At 37.4% G+C, this 21423-nt stretch overlaps 1 protein-coding gene across 8 annotated transcripts in view; it reads left to right on the top strand.

The window, feature by feature from the left end:
- LOC125768968 (uncharacterized) overlaps nucleotides 1-21257 on the top strand; it is a 31527-nt gene extending 10270 nt beyond the window's left edge. For 2 of the 8 annotated variants that reach the window (XM_049437315.1, XM_049437313.1), the window contains 15 exons: nucleotides 4900-5159; nucleotides 5679-5888; nucleotides 5960-6361; nucleotides 6433-6633; nucleotides 6700-6810; nucleotides 6879-6982; nucleotides 7172-7230; nucleotides 7969-8105; nucleotides 8168-8261; nucleotides 10644-10813; nucleotides 11090-11420; nucleotides 11492-11747; nucleotides 11820-11972; nucleotides 12127-12445; nucleotides 19954-21257. In XM_049437315.1, the coding sequence (XP_049293272.1) occupies nucleotides 4917-5159; nucleotides 5679-5888; nucleotides 5960-6361; nucleotides 6433-6633; nucleotides 6700-6810; nucleotides 6879-6982; nucleotides 7172-7230; nucleotides 7969-8105; nucleotides 8168-8261; nucleotides 10644-10813; nucleotides 11090-11420; nucleotides 11492-11747; nucleotides 11820-11972; nucleotides 12127-12154 (2499 nt within the window). In that variant the 5' untranslated portion in view covers nucleotides 4900-4916 and the 3' untranslated portion in view covers nucleotides 12155-12445; nucleotides 19954-21257. Of the gene's footprint in view, nucleotides 1-4476; nucleotides 5160-5678; nucleotides 5889-5959; nucleotides 6362-6432; nucleotides 6634-6699; nucleotides 6811-6878; nucleotides 6983-7171; nucleotides 7231-7968; nucleotides 8106-8167; nucleotides 8262-10643; nucleotides 10814-11089; nucleotides 11421-11491; nucleotides 11748-11819; nucleotides 11973-12126; nucleotides 12446-19953 lie in introns of all 8 variants that reach the window. The other 6 variants (XM_049437316.1, XM_049437314.1, XM_049437309.1 and 3 more) reach the window with 6 other exon arrangements.
- The last annotated feature ends 166 nt before the right edge of the window (nucleotides 21258-21423 follow it).

The raw sequence follows: 21423 nt of genomic DNA, 5'->3' as shown, positions 1-21423 counted from the left end.
CTATAGCCTTAAGAAATTTTAAAATTTTTAGTATTTTTGTTTTGGAAATGTCCACGAGATGAGTTTTTTTAAATTAACAGCCATTCTTCTGTTTTAAAAATAGTATTTACATCCACAATAATTATAAACAACACGTACGTAGTTTAAAAAATAAAAAGGCACTTGATTGTTTTAAACTTTACCATATTTAATGACACGAGTACTCAATTACAATACAATACAATTTTTGAATTTGTATTTGTTTATATGGAGTTTCTGAATCGCGTTAGCAAACGCGACAATTGCTAAGCGTTTAGCGACGGGGTTAGGCTCGTGTTAGCGGCTACGAGTGTTCCACGTGCACACAACGGTTCGCAAATCGATGCGACAAAGAAAGACTGACTGAGTTGATATAAAAAATTTCCCTTCCCTTCCTTTTTTACTTCATCGCACCGATTGTCGCATTCCCGGGTCGCAAGTTTACTGGCACTTACACTGGTGCTGCGCCCCAACATGCCAGGGTTTCCACTTTCCCTGCAACAGCCTGAACAGGCTAGTGAATACCACCGGAGAGATGGTCATGCTGATGTCATACTGCTGCAGCACGGATTTCGCACGGCGAAGGCATGCGTAATGTTCTATTCTTCTTCGGATGTTGTATTGTGATAAATGGAAACTAGCAAGTTGGTCACTGCTATCACTGCACACCGTGCGTTGACTCATCAGGCATAGGAAAAAAGAGGTCAGATGAAATGTTGGGGCGCGAGGGTATTAGGCCAAAGGTTAGCTACGGTGGTGATTTATTTAATTGGCCAGTGTGAGCGGCTTCACTTGTTTGGGTAAACGTTTACATGCGATGTTTTTCGCTCTATTTGCCGCCATGTGATTTCGTGATCACCTGTAGATCAAAAGAGTTTGACGGTGATGGATGTACTTAATACCGTTCATTAGTTTAATTTGTTTTGCACAAAACAATTACAATTTAGCAATAAGAGTTTCAAGTTTAAATGGAAGAGTTTCCTATTTAAATGTCTAATGCCAACAGATGACGCTATCGATGATCAAATGTCATATTAAATATAATTTACTTTAATATACTATAAAAAAAAAAATCTCAGTTGGCAAATTATAAACTGGTTGTAATGCCTACCAATCTGAAAATTACTTTCAAAGAGCGTCAACAATGAACTAATAATTCAAAATGAAATTTGCTGTGTAGCAATAACTTTTTAATTTTAGACTTGCGTAGTCTGCGTAGTAATGATAATTCATTACAAGATCGTCAAATATTACAGTCGTTAAATTACCGAAACGTGAAGTCATTTGCTCCAGCCTGTTGCCCGATACGGGCCACAAGAAATGTATCTATCTTAGGTAGGTACACTTCAAGGCAATGGATATTATCTATAAATCCTTCGTAAGCATAACCATGTCAGCATTTTTTGTAGCACGTTTGCTGTAGCAATCATCGTACCATTTGTCATTCGTTAATCCCAAACCTCGATACCGCAGCAAACGATAAACGTCATCGTAAATGTCTACCGATGTTTTCGACCAACTGCCGTGTTAACGCGAACCATGTGAGTCAGCAATGGATAATGCAATAAAACAGCATGTCTCGCCCGTTGTTATCGGGCCCTTGCTAAGCCGGTGGCCCAACCCGGAGGTGCAATGCATAGGAGTACCATTTGCAAAAAATGACCTCCACAGCTGTGATTGCACCTTCCGTTTCGGGTGTAAAGATTTATTATAAATCGAACGATCAGAAAAGCCTTCTATCGACCGTATATATGGATGCGATACGGGTAATGGAAGTCGAATAAAACACCTCACATCTGGCCGAGTTTGGGGAGGCAACTGGCTCGGTAGCATCGGGACATAGATTGAATTATGTAAACGGCCACACGCGTCACTCAAAATTTGAGAGTATGACGATAGAGGAGGGTTTGGGGAGCGGGAGTATTGTGCTGCCAGAATTGCAACCCAACCACTTGAACTATTGACAAATGTGTTCAATGATTCGGGTAGCCAATTTTTTTCCCTTCCCTTTTGGTGGTTTGGTGATGATGATGAAAAATTTGACGAAATTGATTCGATCATCGTTGCGAATAGCCTCGGATTTCCATTCGTTTCCTGCCGATTCGCAAACACTTCAAGAGGAGATCGCGATTAGCTGGCAGAAGTGGAACGCATAATTTAAAACATTCGACCAGTACAACGTACGATGAGATCACGAATGAGATCAGAAATGAGTGAAAGTTGATTTTCTGCATGTAAATATAATTTCCATCATAATATGTAATGTTTTTGAAAGATAGTTAATAGTGCCGTGAACATCATTCTTCAATGATTTTTCAATGTTTGATTCTCAAAAGTTCGAGTTCTCAAAAGAATTCGATATCATTCTTTGTAGCATGGGGGATGTATGGAAGTTTTAGGGTAATATTGTATAGTAAACATGGATCTGTACCAGTTGCATGTTCACTCAATCCAGTCTCTAAGATTTAATGTAACCTAGTCGTCTTCCGAAAAACGAAGAAGAGGTTAGAAACCTCCCTTCATTGCTGAAGGATTTCACTCAACAAGAAGTGATTCTTTGCCATAAAATCAATTCCTGCAGGTGTCAACTAAAGTCTCTATCCTTTGACAGTCTGTAGATTACATTTCTATCGACTCTTTCTTTACTCTGGACGCATGATACTTAGCTTCGACTTCATCCCGTTTCTGAACCTTCTCAAATCGGCGGCATGTTTCGCTGTTCCGATATTTATGTTTATATCGCTCTGTTTATGTTAGCATGATATAAATTTCAACTTAAGCTTCATTTTAATTATCTTTATTGCTATGGCCGGTTTTAATTTTAGACGGTACAGAAATCGAGTGACTTAGATATGTATATTCAAACAAGCTTTCCGTTTGTACTGATAAATGTAGCTTAATTGGCATAGTGGATTATAAAGTTCTTATCATGCCAATTAGCGTTGGGTCAAGTGCGAAAGAGGTACCTCAATCGCTCCGCTCATCTTATTGTGCGTGCTCCCGCACAGCTTACGCGAAACAGAGGTAGCATCGTACGGGGCGCTACATACAGGAGCGATTGTGCGCTGCGCTCCCATTTGAAAATTTCCTAAGGCTTACGTTTTTTTTTTGGAAAATTTTGCAAAAAAATTTAAATTGATATATTTTAATGCGAATCGGTTGAAATAAGTTTCTTTTCACTCAAATAATGCTTTAAAAGAAGAAAAGAATTAAAAAAAAATCAAAAAAAATTCAAAAAAATTTTCAACTCGAAAATTTCATAAGGCTTACCCCTTGCCATTTTTTGAGTAATTTTGCAAAAAAAATTAAATTGATTTATTTTAATGCCAATTAGTTGCAATGTGTTTCTTTTCACTTAAGTAATGCTTTAAATAAAAAAAAGAGTGAAAAATAATAAAAACTTAAAAAAATTCAAAAAATTTGAAAATTTGATATAGCTCATTTTTGCACCAAATTTTGCCGATAACTCGGTCGGTATCCAACGAATCGCCAATCTTTAATCTGTGGTCGATAGAAGGCACCAATGGCTACATTTTCTTCTTGGACGGCCTTGCCCTCAGATGTCTGTGCCAGAAGTTATTCGAGGATACAAGTTCCTTATCCTGTTTGAGAAAATGTAAAATTTTCCTCATTTTTCAGCAATTCAGCAATATTTATAATTGTGATAAATTTTAATGCGAATTTGTTGCAATAAGTTTCTTTTCACTCAAATAATGCTTTAAATTAAAACAAGAATAAAAAAAAACAAAAAAATAAAAAAATATTTTCAACTCGAAAATTTCATAAGGCTTACCCCTTGCCATTTTTCTGGGAAATTTAGCAAAATTTAAAAATTGTTTTATTTTAATGCGAATCGATTGAAATGAGTTTCTTTTCACTGAAATAGTGCTTTAAATTAAAAAAAAAGAATAAAAAACAAAAAATAAATAAAAAAAATTCAAAAAATTCAAAAATTTTCTAAGGCTATAGCTAGTGGGTCAAGAGCGAAAGAGGTATTTCAATCGCTCCGGTCATCTTATTGTGCGCGCTCCCGCACAGCTTACGCGAAACAGAGGTAGCTGTATCGCAGGAATCGTTCCTGCGTGCAGTGCTCCTTGTGGTGCGAAACTTCGCTCCTGGGAGCGCATCGCACATTCGCTCCTGTGTGCAGCGCACCCGTGCGGAGCTACCTCAAGCTCACCACACACTTTAGAGAGGGAGAGTAAACATAAATGAGGAGTGTTGCTTCGTAACGAAAAAAAACTATGTTTTGATCTATACAATTGGTTTGATAATCTCTTGCAAAGAAGACGTCTTACACAAGACAATTCAAGTAATATTTCTCTATTCTGACTTTGATTCTAATTACTGTATGAAAAGTATTGTATTGTATTTGGGGTGAGGTTCAGATAATTTTTGATGTTGCTGTTGATTGTTTTTCGTCATCTTAATTTGTTGTCTTACTTATTCTTTTCTCAGATGATGCAAACAATTTTATACAGTGTTTAACGAAAGCCCTGACCCTGTGTATTTAACACGCTTGCATTGTTTTGTGTTCGTTATATCCACCCGAGTACCGAATCTCAAGCCATTCCCTAGTGAACCTGTGCGAACGTTGTGTGGTGTTGTGGCGTGTATAATCACAGAACAGTTTAAAAGAAAAAACGTATATCCAACTACTTGTAATCAACAGTCCAAAAAAAACATACATTATCACCAGCTTTCGTCACCCTCTTCACCTTCCAACCACTGCCAACACCAACATCACCTTCACCTACCCGATCTGACCCGACCCACACCAAAGTGCGCCCGTCTGGTTATGTCGTGTGGCCGCGTAGGAACGAACTGCTATGGCCGAAGATTTGGCTGATCAAATTGACGACTATATCTGTGTATTTGAAGGAGCCGGTGATCTAACGATGGATACGTTCGTAATGTTACTGTTCGCGCTGATCGTGGTAGTGATTTCGCTCGTGTTTGCGACCAAACTGATCTACGACAAGTACGTGCTGCGCAAGGGTGCTACGGCTAGTGGGACCGCCGATGGTGGCACTGTCCCCATCCCGGCCGGTACGGCGACCGGTGGTGTGTCGCCCGTAGTGGCAACCGGTGTGACCGCGGGAACGCGCGTCTCCGAACCGAAGGAGGTGCTCACCAAAAAGGTAAGTTGTATAGCTGTTATCTTCTTACTTATATTATATTCCAGACTAACAACTGACTCAATTTATTTACACCAAAGCCAATGTGCAGTCTTGAGCTATACAAATATCATAAGACGTGGAAGCAATAGCTAAGGGAAGACACGATTGAAATAAACGACAGTCTCATTTAAAAGCCCCGTTATAGATCCTGGGTTTTCTTACGACTACACTCGAGAGAATTCAAGAAGTTGAACATCGAAAAGAGTAGGAATGACGTGAAATGCAGAACACTAAATCGACCCCAAAGTCGTCTAAAAGCAATTCTAGTAAAAACTCTTCAGCATCTTGGACTCCAACATACACAGAAGTGTTCCAAGATACTTCCACCTCAGGATGACTTGACCACCCATGTCTGGCTTTCGTTAACGTTATTCGCTCATAGCTGTCGTTGTAGATCCGAAACTAAATTGCACACCGAATATGTTGAGACTTATCAGGACCTAACAAATTCCCGCAAAACATCTCCTTTCCTTATTGCAGGATGCCATTCTGTCCCAAGTTCGCAATGGCGGCAGTGGCGGCATGGGCGGTGGAGCAAGAAGTGGTGGTGGATTCGGTGGTGGTGCGATGGGTGCCGCTACCGGTCCCATGATCGCCCGCAAACGCATTTCCCGCATGAGTCCAGGCCCAGAACTGAGTCAGAAAAAGCGTCCGGTGATACCACCGTCAAACATCAATGGCACTGATCCGGTAAGGGCACAACGATTGGGTTTCCTTTAGCCGCCTTCACATACTAATGTCGATCTTCTTCACTCCGGCAGCAAATCACCCAGTGGGCTGTCCATCTGTTCCGCTGGCTGTACTCGGACCTAGTGGTAGTGAACAAGCTGCTACAGGACTGGGTGTCCACCGTCAATACGGCACTACTTACGCACGTAGAGCAGCACGAAATGATTGTCGAAATTGTGCGCGTTCTGCCGGAAAGTTTGCCACCGAATCTGTCGAGCATTCTGTGTGAACCGACCGATCAACCGAACGAAGTCGAACTACTGTTTGACGTTGATACTACGCCAGTTCTGCAGATCAAGGCATTCAAGTCCAGCAACCAAAAAACGGAGGTGTCCCATTACAAAGCTACCGTATCGCGATTGAAGTCCCGTGTCAGCGTAATCGTCAACTATTTCGCACTCAAAGGAGAGATGAAACTCGAAGGATATCCTGATGTAAGTTTGGCGTGTGCACAGGGAGGGTTGAGATGCTAGATGCTGTATGTTTTCCCTTTGCGTCTTTACAGATCAAAATTCATCTAAACAGCATTGGACCACTGAAAACGGCAAACGCACAGGACGAAAAGAAACAGATCGATGTCATTACGGAGCTGCTGATCGGTTCGCTCCGGGATGTAGTATATCCGGTTGACTTTTCCATCTACTCTACCTGTCCGAGAATAATGGGCGAAGAGTCCGAGGAGGTCACTTCTGATTATGGCTACGGTGTAAGAATGTTAGCATGGTATGCGGAGACAAATAGGTTTTTCTGACAATGTGTTTTGTGTTTACAGGGCTACAATGATGGGTATCGCGCTTATCAAGATGATGCTTACGGTACCGGACTATCAGCATCCCCAAGGAAATTACTAGTCAAAGTGTTGAAAGCAGAAGGACTGTTGAAGGTGTGTTTTAAGCACGTTATGAGTTGGGAAGAACGCGTCCCATGTTAATGTCTTTCTTTAATTTGTAGTGCACTCAACCTTATTGTGTGATCGAAATGGACGAACCAGCCCAGAAGCATCAATCTGCGTCCAAACAAGGCCAAAATCCGTTCTGGGATGAAACCTTCCTGTTGTAAGTAGCTTCTACCGCGCATAACTAAACCTGCCAGATGTCGATGTTAGAGGCTTAGAGAAAGTCACTTAGTGCAAGCAAGTGCGGATTAGTAATGTGGTGGTATTTATTTGTTTTTCTTCTTTCCTCGGTTTTATTTTATGTACGAAAACGATCGATGTACCTTCCACACTCCAATTCTTCCCGTAGTGATTTGTCGAACCATTCGACCGAACTTCTGTTCGAGGTGTACGATACTGTAGGAGTAGGTAATGATAATTCGACATCCACGAACGAACAGGAAAGAACCGCTGGGGATGACACATGTAGCGATCCCCAACCGGTTCCTTCTTCGACGGTTAACACGCCAACGTCCAGCATGCCTTCGACGCCGGTCGTCGATAGTACTAACCACACGTCTGTACCGAACGAACTGGGCAATGGCAGCGATGGTATGCTAGCCACCGTTGCCGAATGTCCAGAAACGGGTGCCGTATCGGAGGACGATACTGGCAATTCGCTAAATACCGCCAAAGCTACCGTTACCGACTCCTGTGGCGAACCTGCATGTTCTGATACTAACCAATCTAAATCCCGTAATGCATGTGAGTTTAACACGCTGAGTATACTATAAACACATTGTAGAGCAACGCTTGTACGACTAATGTGTATAAGTAGTACAAACTTAAGTAAATTATGAAAGAGTGATTATAGCGAGTGAAGCATACCACGCATGAATGTGTACAATATATGTACATAAAAGTCTACTAACGATTATAAGAATGCTTTTTAGTAAAATTCAAGTATTTAATAGTCTCAAGATAACAGTTTGCAGCTTTCTACTAAATATCTAGATCAATGCCAGATGTTTTTTGCATGCAATAATATAAAAAATAATAATTTAATGAAAACTTTAATAGCACAACACAACACATTAACACAAAAAATTAAACTGCTCTGCATTTTTGCTCATATTCTTCTATTTATTCCCTTCTGTAACTATACAGCCGCTGGCCAAAAGTTCCTTGGCTTGGGTTTGGTAGGAATCGACGAGTTGGCCAGTGGTCCAGCCTCCACACAGATACTCGAGTTGCAGCCCCGTCCATACGAAACGGAAACCATTACTGGTTCCTTAACGGTTGAGGTATGTGTAGGATTCGGTACCGTTTTCGAAGAAACACCTAATAAAATGTTTCAATTTTTTAGTTCGTGTTCATCGATTCACCACCGGTTCCTGCAGCACGACGACAGTACACCCAGCAATCCTTCCACACGAATGGATTGTCTAACTTTGCTCGAGGTAAGAGAAATTGAAACAAAACTAATTTTGTTTTTTTTTTATTTTTCTTCGGACCAACACTCTCATCATCAATCCCAAGCATCAGTATATTTGAAGTTTTTCTTATTTGTTATCCAAAGCACACTTATCATATGTCATTCTCTCTTCCGTAATTATTTTCATTACTTTTTGTTTGGTATTATTTAAATTGTTCTTGCACCTTCTTGTGTGTCTATTTTGATTAGTTAGTTACATTCGTTACTTTTGTTTCGTTGGAGTTTAGTTTTACAATTTAGTTTGTTGATGAAACTGGTTTTGTTTATTGTACTGTTGCGTCATGTTATGATGTTTGCCATTGTTTTATTGTCATTATGTTATTAGAATGATGTAAGATTGAAAAATTTTCGTTTTTCTTTTGTTACAAACTAAATTCACTTTTGATGCACTTGTTTGTAATTTTTTTGTTCGTTTTTTTTTTCACTTAAAAAGATAGGCTTAGGTGCAAAAAGCAAAGGGGCAAGAACACATTGCGCCGTACGCACGTCTCCTTTCATTACACTCCTGCCGCATCTCCATGATTGGTATTTCGTATCTTCCCTCCCGAAGCAAACCGCATTTTCATGGATGTAACTTTACTTTAACATTTCGAAAATTCAAAACAATCCTATTAGCTACTAACCATTTTCCCGGGCAGTACTATGTACTAACCTCATCGAAGAAACGAAGTAAACAAAGTATATTTTCTCACATAATCCCTGATCTGTCTGTTATCTATTTTTCTTTTTTTTCTGTCTATTGTTTCAGAATACTAAATCAAACACAATACCAAAAAAAAAAACACAAGACTATAACTTTCGAAATTTAATTACAAACCTACACATGCACACTTTATATATGCGCTTAGCCGTCTTAGTCGTGTAGCAAGTCTTCGAAGTCGCTGCTCAACCAATAACAAATGCCGTTCTCTTCTGTTTCTGTCCATCAATTGCAATGTACATCTCTATGGTGTCCTTTTGTTGGTAGAAAATATGTTCGCTTTATTGTTGTTTATATGAAATACCACCTTAAACTGTACTGGTTTTGTATAGACGATAAGTTGCTCTGCAGTTGTCGAGTGTCCTAAGAATTCTTACCGAACTGTGGCGAATCACCAACAGGGAATTATTGCTTGTTTTGTGCTGTTATGTGCTATGCGATACTAATAGCAATATATTCAATTTTCTACGAACTCAATGTTTTTTTTGAGTTCACAAACTTCTCATCTTCTTCTAACACTCAAAGTTGCATAAGCTCAGAGTAGCTTATCGTCTGTGCAAAGTTTTGCCTACTTCATTTCAATTCGTGCCATTGTTATGTATGGAAAATAAAACCCCGATCCATTATTGGTCTAATCAGAAATATGCGAAATGTAGAATTTTATATATCTGAAAAAAAAGGATTTACGTGAGTTCCCAGTATGTACATTACCAGAATACTGTATCTCAATATGCATGGCTATCCACAGTCGATGGTGCTAAATATTGCTTTCATAAACTTTCCTTCACATGAACGTGGCAGTGGCAACGGGCAGATCAATAGCTCAACATAGTTCACAGCACAGCCGCACCTCTCTACTCACTTCAGCTTTGCGCCTGGCCAACCGATGACAGACAGTATAGTAACCATACGAGAACTGACCGATGTGTACACTTACGCAAGCTCGCAACGCATACACGGATCACATTCGGACCACCATTGGGGTCGAAGTAAATTTTGTATGATAAAAATCGTGAAATTAGGCTTTTGTAAAAACACCTCAAAATTTTAACGAAAAAATATAATCAAACAATTGTTTTTTGCACTGAGAGAAAGAGAGAGAGAGAGAAAGAGAGATCTATGTGAGTAAAGATATTTTTGCCTGCTGAGCTCCGACAAGCATTAATCCACCACTAATCGGTATATGGTTTGCGATATTAATGAGCGTTTTTAAGACTAACGATATCATCATGTTTGAGGCTGGTTTTCAAAGCAAAAGAAAACACCAGCACAGTTTCCCTGTTCATGTTGGGATATAGCGAGTTGAGATGTAGCAATTATTTTTTCATCCATTCTGCATGTGCTTCTCCATTAAGCTTACAAACTCTGCAAAACGGGTTGATACAGTGTTAGAAAACGAGGGTCCGATGCTGTTTTTTTTCCTCCCCTCCCAGTGTTGTTAAAATCCTCTCGTACAAGAAGAGTGTTTCCGTTCTGCATTGAAATCTTTGGAATCGATCGTTTCCAGATTTGCTTGCAAAACATAATTTTAATTATTTGTTCAAGTGTGTCGTTAAGATTGAGTTTTTTCTTTATCATTTGTGTTTGGTTCCTTTTTTTAAGGTGGATTTATTGCATTGATTTCTCATTGTTGTTATTTTTTCACAGACGCCATCACGAGCACACCCGGTCCGGGAAGCCCGAATGCGGTAAATGGTGGAACTGGCACTACCGGTTCACCGATGTCTCCGTCCTCACCGTCCAAGCTACTGTCCAACAAAGCACAGACGATGGCAGAACGCAACCAAAGGTTCCAAGCGGCGGAAGCTAATCGAATGGTAAAGTTTGCTTAATTCTCAAACGATATGGAAGTAAAAGGAACTTTATTATTATTTAGAAATATTGCTACATTTTTTAAATAATACGGTCTAGTAAGGAAATTCCAAAGACTTTTGTTTGTCTGCTTGAAACTCTCGTTAAAGGTCGTTTGTTCAAAGCTCTCACAGTTCTCAGTTTAAGTATACTCCTCTATACAAAGCGTAAAACATAACATAGTACTCACCCTCATCAATAGATGGCGCTAGACATTAATTTTTCAAATGTTTATTTTTTAGAACAACTCGTTCCTCAAACCAACCGCTGCTGGACATATGAACTCCTTCAACGGTGGAAAATCGGAATCGACACCTGCCTCCCCGGCTCTCTCCTCGGCTTCGGCCACCTCCCAATCGATGACGGGCAACCTAAGCAACAGTGCGCCGGTGAGCGTTAATACAGTGCCGCCGGTTAAAAAACCGCGCAACATTTTCGGCACACTGCGCAGCAAGCTGACACCGTCCAAGAAGTCGAAATCGTTGGAGGTCACCCAGTACAGTCCAACCGCAACCGGAGGTAACGTGCGCAGCGCATCGTCAACGCTCAGCCGAGGATCGTCGCTCGATCAAAGTTGGTTGCGACACTTCAAACACGCCTCGGTGCGTAATGTCTAAAATGCTAATTCGTTTCAATCACTCCAGGATCGAACATTTTCCGCAATCTGTCGCGCAAATCATCCATCTCGGAATCATCCGCCATATCGGGATTGTCTACTGGCAGTGGGCGAACGTACGTGCACGAGGAGTCAACGCTGTTGCTCGAAACGACGGAAAACAATGTGGTACGCCATTATCTGGTACCGCTTGAGGTGGCCACCAAGCAGAAGAACTGGAAGCGCAAAGGGACCAAGCTACACATCTACAATGATCATACGTTCGTTGCCAAACACATCCCTGGGTAAGTTGTGCGGGTTACTTACAAATGTGATTGATATTTAAATAAATTTCCTTTTCTTTTGGTTTCTTTTAGTGGGCTTCTGTGCTTTGTTTGCAATCGCAGCATACCAAGGCGCCCCGGAAAGCAGGGCTACGAATGCCGGGACTGTGCGATTCAGTGCCACAAACCGTGCCACGTACGGGCCCCCCAAGCCTGCCCGAATCCGAAAATACTGTCCATGCAGCTGTAAGTACCACCACCGGGCACTGTCCGGCTCGAATCGGCTCGCTTTCGGTGACGGGAGCTTCCCTAATGTGGCCAAACACTACAGCGCGAAAAGCTGAGCTCCTTTTTGGAAAGATAAATTATCGTTTGTTTCCTTACCCCATTTTTTCCGAAGGTCTTCACTACCCGTACTTAGAGATTAGAGCGGTACCAACACCGATGCCAACTCCCGTGCTTGCCTGTACCATCTTTTTTTTGTATTTCTTTTGATCTGCATCTTCTTCCCCACGGTCCACAGTGCGGTTCCGTTTTGGCTTTCGTTTTGGACACCTCCTTTCATTAGTCAATGATTGGTTTTGGAAGCGAAAGAAACATTTTGAACTTTAGTTTCATTTTGTATAATATAAAAAACCAAACTTCCGCTTTGCACAGAACAAAACCAAAATTACTATTCCCATCCGTATCGCAACTCCAACATATCTGCGAACTGTTTCGTAAGTGTCCTAGAATGAAGCATTCACTTAAGCTTTTTCGTTCCATGTTTTCAACGCTTACGGTGTGAATGTACATGTTGCAGCTTTAGCTCGTTTCAATTCAAAATGTGCTAACCAATTGGCCTGCGAATTTACATATGTCTAATAAAACATTAATCAGCAATTAGTTAAGGTGCTAACAAAATTACAGTAAAATCTTTATGAAGTTCAATACGTTTGATATTTTTTCATTCTCCATTTATTTTTTTGTTTGATTTTTTTTATTACTTCTCTTTATAATTTGGTATGTTTCTACTACGTTTTTGACGTTCGTTTTTGTTTTTTTTTTTTATACTGTGATATGCGGTGTTTCCTTGCGTAGCGGTTGATCTTAACTCTTCGGTATATAAGATAAGAACACCGTTTCTTACTGTTTTAAACTTGTAGCACTTTTTTATTTCACTAGTTTTTACTTTTACACTTTTACATCGTTGGACTCTATGTATGGACTATTTTTACTTGGACTATCTCTTGGCTCCGCGCGAGCCTCCTTTTATATGCAATTTTATGCATTATCCTTATGGGCGTATTTAGCCCTCCTGCTTAGCTAAACCTAAACCTATTTATCTATCCTGCTTTTTCTACTCATTTGTGCGTACGTGACTTTCGCAATTATTGCTGCTGTAAGTGTATTGGGTTAGTGGTTTTCCTAGTTATCTCATTTTCCCAAGTGTAACTATGAATGTGTTAGATTGTCTTTTCATTCGTTCCTATACGCTTACGATCAGTATTCACGCGTTAGTTTACAAAGGTGTCAAACCTCTTGTACAGCGGTACTATAAATGTTCATCGATGTCGAATGCGTTACAATGTGTAGAACCTGTATGCTACACCTCCCCCGTTTTTGAGAATAACGTAAGATTGAGTGAATGTATATGAGGGAAAGAATTGCGTTATTCAATTAGTTCTTAATTAACCTGTTCTTATGTACTGTTGTTTGCTTTAGAGTTTGCTTATTTTTGATTGTACAGTTTGGATCTTCTATGTTTGTAACTATAAATGGTCCTATATATAGCGGATCTAGCTTCTTCCTATTTTCGTTTTTCAAATATACTAAATCTCCTATGCTTATAGCTATGGGATTCACGCGTTTATTTAATTCATTTTGTCTTTTTTCTTTTTCTATTAATATATTTCTTCTTGCAATTTCATTGGATTTTTGTAACTTAAATTTCATTTCGTTATAATATTGTTCTATATTATATATTGGATCTATTTTATGTTTATAAATTTCTTGTGGTAGATTTGCCGTTCTACCAAAAACTAATTCGTATGGAGTGTATTTTGTATCTGTATGTGGGGTTGTATTGTATACAAATTCATAAAACTTTATCCATTCATCCCAATTATCATGATGTTCATTAGTAAATGCTCTGAGATATTCATTTAAACTTCTGTGATTTCGTTCTAGAGCTCCAATTGTTTGTGGATGATACGGTGTTGCAAATGTTTGTTTGATTTTCAAGATTTCGGCTATTTTACTTAAAACTTCATTATTATATTCCAAGCCTTGATCTGATCTAAGCTCCAAAAAGCTTCCATAAGTTAAGATAAAATTTTCAACTAATGCTCTTGCAATAGTGTTTGCTTCTTTGTTTTGAATTGGTATGATCACTATGTATTTTGATAGGTCGCATTGAATCGTAACTGCATATCTGTTGTTATTTACTGTTTTAGGTAATGGTCCAACTGTGTCAATTGATATTATTGTGAATGGTTTCGCTGGTGTTGATGTTATAACTGACTTCTCTATTGTATGTCTATTAGCTTTGCTGATTTTGCAAATTTCACATTTCTGTACGTAACTCTTTATATCTTGCTTTATATTATTCCATTTAAACTTTTCACGAATCTTCAAATATAACCTGTATTGCCCTATATGACCTCCTGTGGGTATGGCATGATACTGTTCCAAAATCTTTGACTTTTCTTTGTCACTCGTTATCCATCTTGGTGGATTGAACATAATTATTTCAAAACCGAAAATTGCTGTATCTGCGATTTCCTTTATGGTTGTTTGAGAATAATAATTGAATAGTACATCTTCAACTGATATCGCTAACTTGTCTCGATTAAATTTCTTAGCAATTTGGCATATTTCTAGAAGAGCAAGTTCTATTTCTTGACTTCCATTGTTACCTTTAGAATTGTTAAGAGGGATAATCCTTTTACCAAGTTGTTTGTTATAGTTGTGACTACATACTTTTATTTCAATTTCTCTATTATTTACTTCTGATTTTATTTTCAAAATCTTATTAACTTCTGACGGTCTATCCGTTTTCCAAAATACTTGTTTAACATCTTTTTCCTTATTATTTCCAGCTGATTCCTTTGGCTTCTTTTGCGCCTTAGCCATTGATCGCGTATTTACTACCAAAATTGAATTTTTCTTTATCTTCTGCATATCTTCATCTTTAACTTTTGGGATTAAATCCTTCAATTCATCTGAATTGTAAACTATTCTTGACAATGCGTCTGCTGCGACATTACTTTTTCCTGCTACAAACTGTATTGTAAAATCGAATTCTTCGAGATCTAATCTTATTCGCGTTAATTTTGATGATGGATTCTTCATACCAAAAAGATATACTAATGGCCTATGGTCTGTTCTAATAACAAATTTACGACCATAAACGTATGGTTTGAAATGATTTACTGCCCAGTGTATTGCTGCTAATTCCTTTTCTATAATGCTTTTATTTTTCTCGCCCTTAGTGAATGTTTTACTAGCGAATGCAATTGGCAAATCTTTACCATTTGTGATCTGAGAAATAACTGCTCCGCACGCACAATTTGATGCGTCCGTAGTTATTATAAATTCCTTCGTGAAATCCGGGTACTTAAGAATGGTTGGAGATAACAGATGTTTCTTTAATGCCTCAAACGCTATTTGTTGTTCCTTTTTCCATACAAATGTTGCACCTTTCTTGAATAAATCATTCAGGGGTTTCGCTATTTTTGCGAAATTTTGTATGAATTTGCGGTAATAGTTGCAAAATGCAACAAACCTTCTCACTTCTTCCGCATTTGTTGGTACTGGGAATTTTCTTACTGTATCAAACTTCGATTCATCAGGGTATATTCCCTGGTCTGTAATTTTGTGTCCTAAATATGTGACTTCTGACTTAAAGAATTTGCATTTTTCTGGATTTAATTTTAGGTTGTAATCTCTTAATCTGTTAAATACCTGTGTGAGATTTTCTATGTGGTTCTTCATTGAACTTCCTATAACGATAATATCGTCTATGTAAATGAATGCAATTTCAGGTGTAAGTCCAGCCATGGCTATTGCCATCATACGTTGAAAACTGTTTGGACTTATATTGAGTCCGAAAGGCAATCTTGTGAATTGAAAATGACCCTTTGTTGTAGAAAATGCTGTATATTTTCTAGAAGCTTTTTCCAAAGGTATCTGATGGAATCCAGACATCAGATCTAGGGTACTAAAATATTTTGCGTTTCCTAACTGATCCAGTATTGTGTCTATTCTGGGGAGTGGAAATTTATCAGGAAGTATCTTTTTATTTAATTGTCTAAAATCGACTACTAATCTCCACTTTTTATCATTGCCCGTTCTTTTGGGAACAAGTAGTATTGGTGAATTATAGGGAGAAACTGAATTTTCGATAATTTTGTTATCTAACATTTTATTAACTTGTCTATCTATTTCCTCACCTTGAGAATGTATTTGTTTATAATTAGGTATGTATGTAGGAATATTATCTTTAGGAATGATTGATTGTTTATAAAAATTATTTGTAGTAATTGGATCTTCACTTAGACAAAATAAATCTGAATATTTGTTAACTAGCTTACTTATTTCTTCTTTAATTGGATTTGAATAATTTCTTAACTCTATTTTACTTAGAATTTCTTGTGCTCTTTGTTTACTATTCTTGTTTCTTGAGAAATTATAAATGTTAAAATTATCAGCTGGTTCTATGATAGGCTTGAAAAATTTCATATTTATGATTGTATCTATTTCAGTAGTATTAATGAATTTAACGTAAGGGATATCTTTAGAAACTATTGTATTGGCACAAAATATTCCTGGTTTTATTTCCTGTGCATGGACTACTGAATCTACTTGTATAATTTTCGGTGAAATCTTATGAATGATTTCACTTCTTGCTGGGACTAAAAATGTATTATCTTCTATAGGATGAGAGAATGATATTCCATTTAATTCAAAATTTAGCAAATAATATTCTATTTTACATTTATATTTAGTAAAGAAATCTCTTCCTAGAATTCCATCCGCTTCTATTTCTATTACATCTGGTATTAAATGAAAGGTATGATTAACTGTTCCATTCTGAAAAATTAAATTTGAACTTATTGTTCCATACGTTACCAGTGAGTTATTTGTAATTCCTGTAAGTTTAACTTTGTTTCTGTTGTTTATTTCGTGTTGAGTTTTGATTTTTCCAATTTTAAATAATGATACTGCTGCTCCAGTATCTATAAACAATGTACTATGTGTACTTTTAGCCTTTTCTACTTTGATAGTAGTTGAATTTTCGGCTGATAAATTCAATGTCATAACCGGCAGATGCTTCAATCCTGCCGGGATTGGTCTAAAAAATTATTTTCTTCTTCTTCTTCTGTTTCGGCAGTGAATATTCTACGTTCACGTTGATTATTGGATTGGGTGTTTTGTCTCCTATCTTGGTTAGGTTGCCATGGATTTCGATTTAGGTTACCGTTATTGTTTCTATTTCTGTTAGGAGTGTATGTATTTCGAATATTCCTGTAGGTATTTGTATTTGATAAGAATCTGTTATTGCCACGGAAATTTCTATTTGCTTGGAATCTAGTATTGAATCTATTGTTTGGAAATCTACTATAATTATTTGAAGAAAAACTTTGGTACCTGTTATTTCTTTGAAATGATAAAACTTGAGCAGAATTATTACTGCTTGTTTCATTTTCCAAAACTTTCTGTGTGGCTGCTGAAATTGTTGAATATTGTCCGACTTTCAATAAAATTTTTGTTTCGGAGTTGTTTATTTTATCTACAAGTGTATCAACTCCTACCTTAACAGCCATTTCGTTTGCTACCTTTTCTGGAATTTTCTGTTCCAGGTAGAGCCCTTTCAATTTACACGTTAAAATTTCGACTTCGTCACAAATTTTTGTGGTTTGTCTTGTTTGTATGGTTTTTAATTGGTTAATCACTTTTTCTGGATTAGTTTTTTCTTCACATCTGGATTTGATGTTTTCGATTATTTCATCAACTTTTACTATTTCTGGTGGTAATCCTATTCTGGCTTTTCCTGTGATTCGTGTCTTGATGAATTTTACTAGCATTATCATTTGATCAGTTGGAGTAATTTCTTTGAGTAAATTTACTGAATCTATAAATATGTCAAGATTTTCTGGTGATCCATTGTAAATTTGTACAAGAGATGTAGCAGTTTTAATATCAAAATGCGCCATTTTGTCTGTTGTAAGTGATTTTTGTGATTCGTTCAAATTTGATGTTCGATAATTATTGATTACAAACTCGATTGCAGAGAAGCACTGGTTAGTTTTACCATTAATTTTTATTAAATAACTTTCACTTATGGTCTCTTCGAGCTCAATCAAATCCGCTTGTATTGAAGTTAAAAGTTCTGTTGCCAAAATTCTGTATTTACTAATTGTACAACTCCTGAAGTTCTTTGGCAAATTCCGCAACTTATGTTCTATTAATCTTAAATGAAAAAGTTTATCTTCTATTTTACTCATGAATTATTATTAGTGTTATTATTTTTTTTTTTTATAAATCCAATAAATAATATTTACAAAATAAATAACAATTAAGTAATATCTATAGTCCAATGAAAATTTTTGTGAATTTTTTTTTTTCAAATTTTAATCATATATTTATGTATAAATCCCATAGTATTTGTTTACAATACCTTACTGTCTAATACTTATCGTTTAAGTGTCCTTCGGGATTACCGCTGTGTTGTTTGACAGCTGCTTCACGTGTATACTGCAATGGCGGCTACTGCTTTACTTTACTGCTACTGCTGCTCGGCGTGTAGTTCTCGTTCGTTACGCTTTCCTCGCGTAGTGTTCTCGTTCGTAACGCTTTCCTCGCGTAGTGTTTAGTGATGATTTTTAAAGATGCTGCTGCTGTTTCACGCTGGTTCAGTCTGTGCACTTATGTTAACGGTCACAAATAGTGTGTTGCACTTATCGGCTGAGTATTTTGGAATCTGTGTATCACTGTATGTGTCTTTCTGTTGCTGCTGGCTTATTATTTTTTCACTTTTAGCTTGTATTGGTGATGCACTTTTATCCTGGGATGATTCGCATGTGCACTTTTAGTTCCGAGGTGAGTTTTCACTGTGTTAGTGTCACGGCAATTAGCGATTTTCGTACTCCACTTTTAACGGTACTTTGCGTATGTGAATCGCGTTGCGTATTACGCATCTCTTCTGATTGTATTAGTGAAGAGTACTATTCTTGTCGAAACGTACATCTATACCACTTTACTCACTCTAATTTACGTCGGTATATATGCAATGTGCATCACATCGTTTGTTTTCCTTTTTTTTTACGGATCTTGTAATGCCGAATATACTACATATTTTTCACCTTTGTCCAATACATGCACTATGTTCTCTTGCGTATTAACGGTTCGCTTAACACAGTGTCTACTTACGGCGTCCAACTTAATTATTTTCGCGATACGTCATTTACTTAGTATCGGTTTTTCGTGTTGCTTCGTGGCTCAGTGTCACGGTCGCCATGTGATATGCGGTGTTTCCTTGCGTAGCGGTTGATCTTAACTCTTCGGTATATAAGATAAGAACACCGTTTCTTACTGTTTTAAACTTGTAGCACTTTTTTATTTCACTAGTTTTTACTTTTACACTTTTACATCGTTGGACTCTATGTATGGACTATTTTTACTTGGACTATCTCTTGGCTCCGCGCGAGCCTCCTTTTATATGCAATTTTATGCATTATCCTTATGGGCGTATTTAGCCCTCCTGCTTAGCTAAACCTAAACCTATTTATCTATCCTGCTTTTTCTACTCATTTGTGCGTACGTGACTTTCGCAATTATTGCTGCTGTAAGTGTATTGGGTTAGTGGTTTTCCTAGTTATCTCATTTTCCCAAGTGTAACTATGAATGTGTTAGATTGTCTTTTCATTCGTTCCTATACGCTTACGATCAGTATTCACGCGTTAGTTTACAAAGGTGTCAAACCTCTTGTACAGCGGTACTATAAATGTTCATCGATGTCGAATGCGTTACAATGTGTAGAACCTGTATGCTACAATACAACTTATATTCGTCATTCTTGTTGTACTACTTTTTTTTAAACTCATCACTAGATCTAAGAGTAAATAAATAATCTTATTTTTGTTATTCATTTTTTTTACTCTGCGAGTGTTGTACTAAAAACAAAGCTTCACCCAATCTAACGCTTTACCCACTGTACACTAATGCACATTTATCTTTTTTCCAGTTTACGATGGCCCTGGACGCAGTAAGGACACTTCCGACACACATGGTGAACAGAAACAACTCTGCCAAAGGAGCATTTACACACAGGCGACTGAAAAGAACGAAACAAGCAGCAGTAGAAAACAGGAACAGAAACACACAAACGTTAGATGAAAACACAAACATTTGAGATTGGTCAAAAAAAACTATAAGAAACACTCGTACGAAATGTGCTTCGCATCCTCGATTTAAGTTTCTGCTTATTTTGCTAAAACTCTTTAAAAATAGATAAACAAAAATGGTTTAAAAAAATGAAAAATTTGTAACTTTAAAATTTAAACAAAAAAAAACACACACACAAATAATTCTCGAACGCTATAGTGCTTAACTATACGTAAAACAATATGATAACGATCTTTCGAAGAAACAAATAAGCAAACGATATGTACTGTTTAAAGTTTTAATTATGTTTCCGTTGTGGCATATTCTTTTTTTATAGAAAAAAAAACAAAACTTCAAGCTCTCTTCTTCTCTCCTTCACAGAACTATCTATGGTTGTGTATTTTCTCGCGCATATTTCTCAAACTAACAAGTAAAGAATTTTATCACACTAAAAAAAACAAAATCATTAAGATTGTACAATAGTGGGGACGAATAGTGAGGGTAAACCGTGTTAGTAGTAGCTTGCAAGGGTAACGAATCAGTGCCTATTACAAGGGGGTGTAACGGATCTGAGCGTAATTAGTCATTACTACATAAGAGCAAAACAAAAACGAATCAGTAGAAACAATTGAATTATTAGCGCCAAAAGAAAAGAAAAAAAGGTATGATTTACTTTACACGAGAGTGTTAAAAAATAGCATTGGTTTTACGATAAAAAACGTGATTTGCTAGCAATCGTTAATACCTCTTGCATTCGTAAAATGGTGACCAAAACGTGACAACACAATCAACTTATTCAACGTACACACACTCTTACAATCCTTGCAACACGTTCTCCACTAGTAAGTGACGTTATTCGTTTCAATCGATAACAAAACAAAATGCTTACAAAGAAAAGTGCATAAAATGCATCAACAGTCAGAATTAGTCGTAAATCGAATGGACACCGTAGCAAAAAGGGGGAAGGATTAGTTTGCACCACCAGTTGTTTGTTTCTGTTGATGTGACGGTTTCGTGTAACTGTATCATGAGTTTTGCTTTTAATACTATTGTTACGAGTACTATTTTTGTAAACTTCTGTTGAAAGCAACGGTTAATTTAAAACACTGTTTCAGTTAAGGGTGAAAGTGAATGAATAAACGTTAATATATTGTTACAAACGTGTAGGACCGGCTACCTTATATCTTTCTTTTTAGCTTTTATCGGCACCGAAAACGACTCCGAATAAACGAAACAGCTAAGAACTTGAAACTACTCGCGCTCCACGATCTATTGAAACTTCGGATATTTTGGCCCACGAATATTGGAACGTCTAATACTGGAGTAAGAC

Source organism: Anopheles funestus, chromosome 3RL (genome assembly GCF_943734845.2).
Source record: "Anopheles funestus chromosome 3RL, idAnoFuneDA-416_04, whole genome shotgun sequence".
NCBI lineage: Eukaryota > Metazoa > Arthropoda > Insecta > Diptera > Culicidae > Anopheles > Anopheles funestus.
Note: the sequence above shows the minus strand (reverse complement) of the source record. Positions and strands in the feature narration are given on the sequence as shown.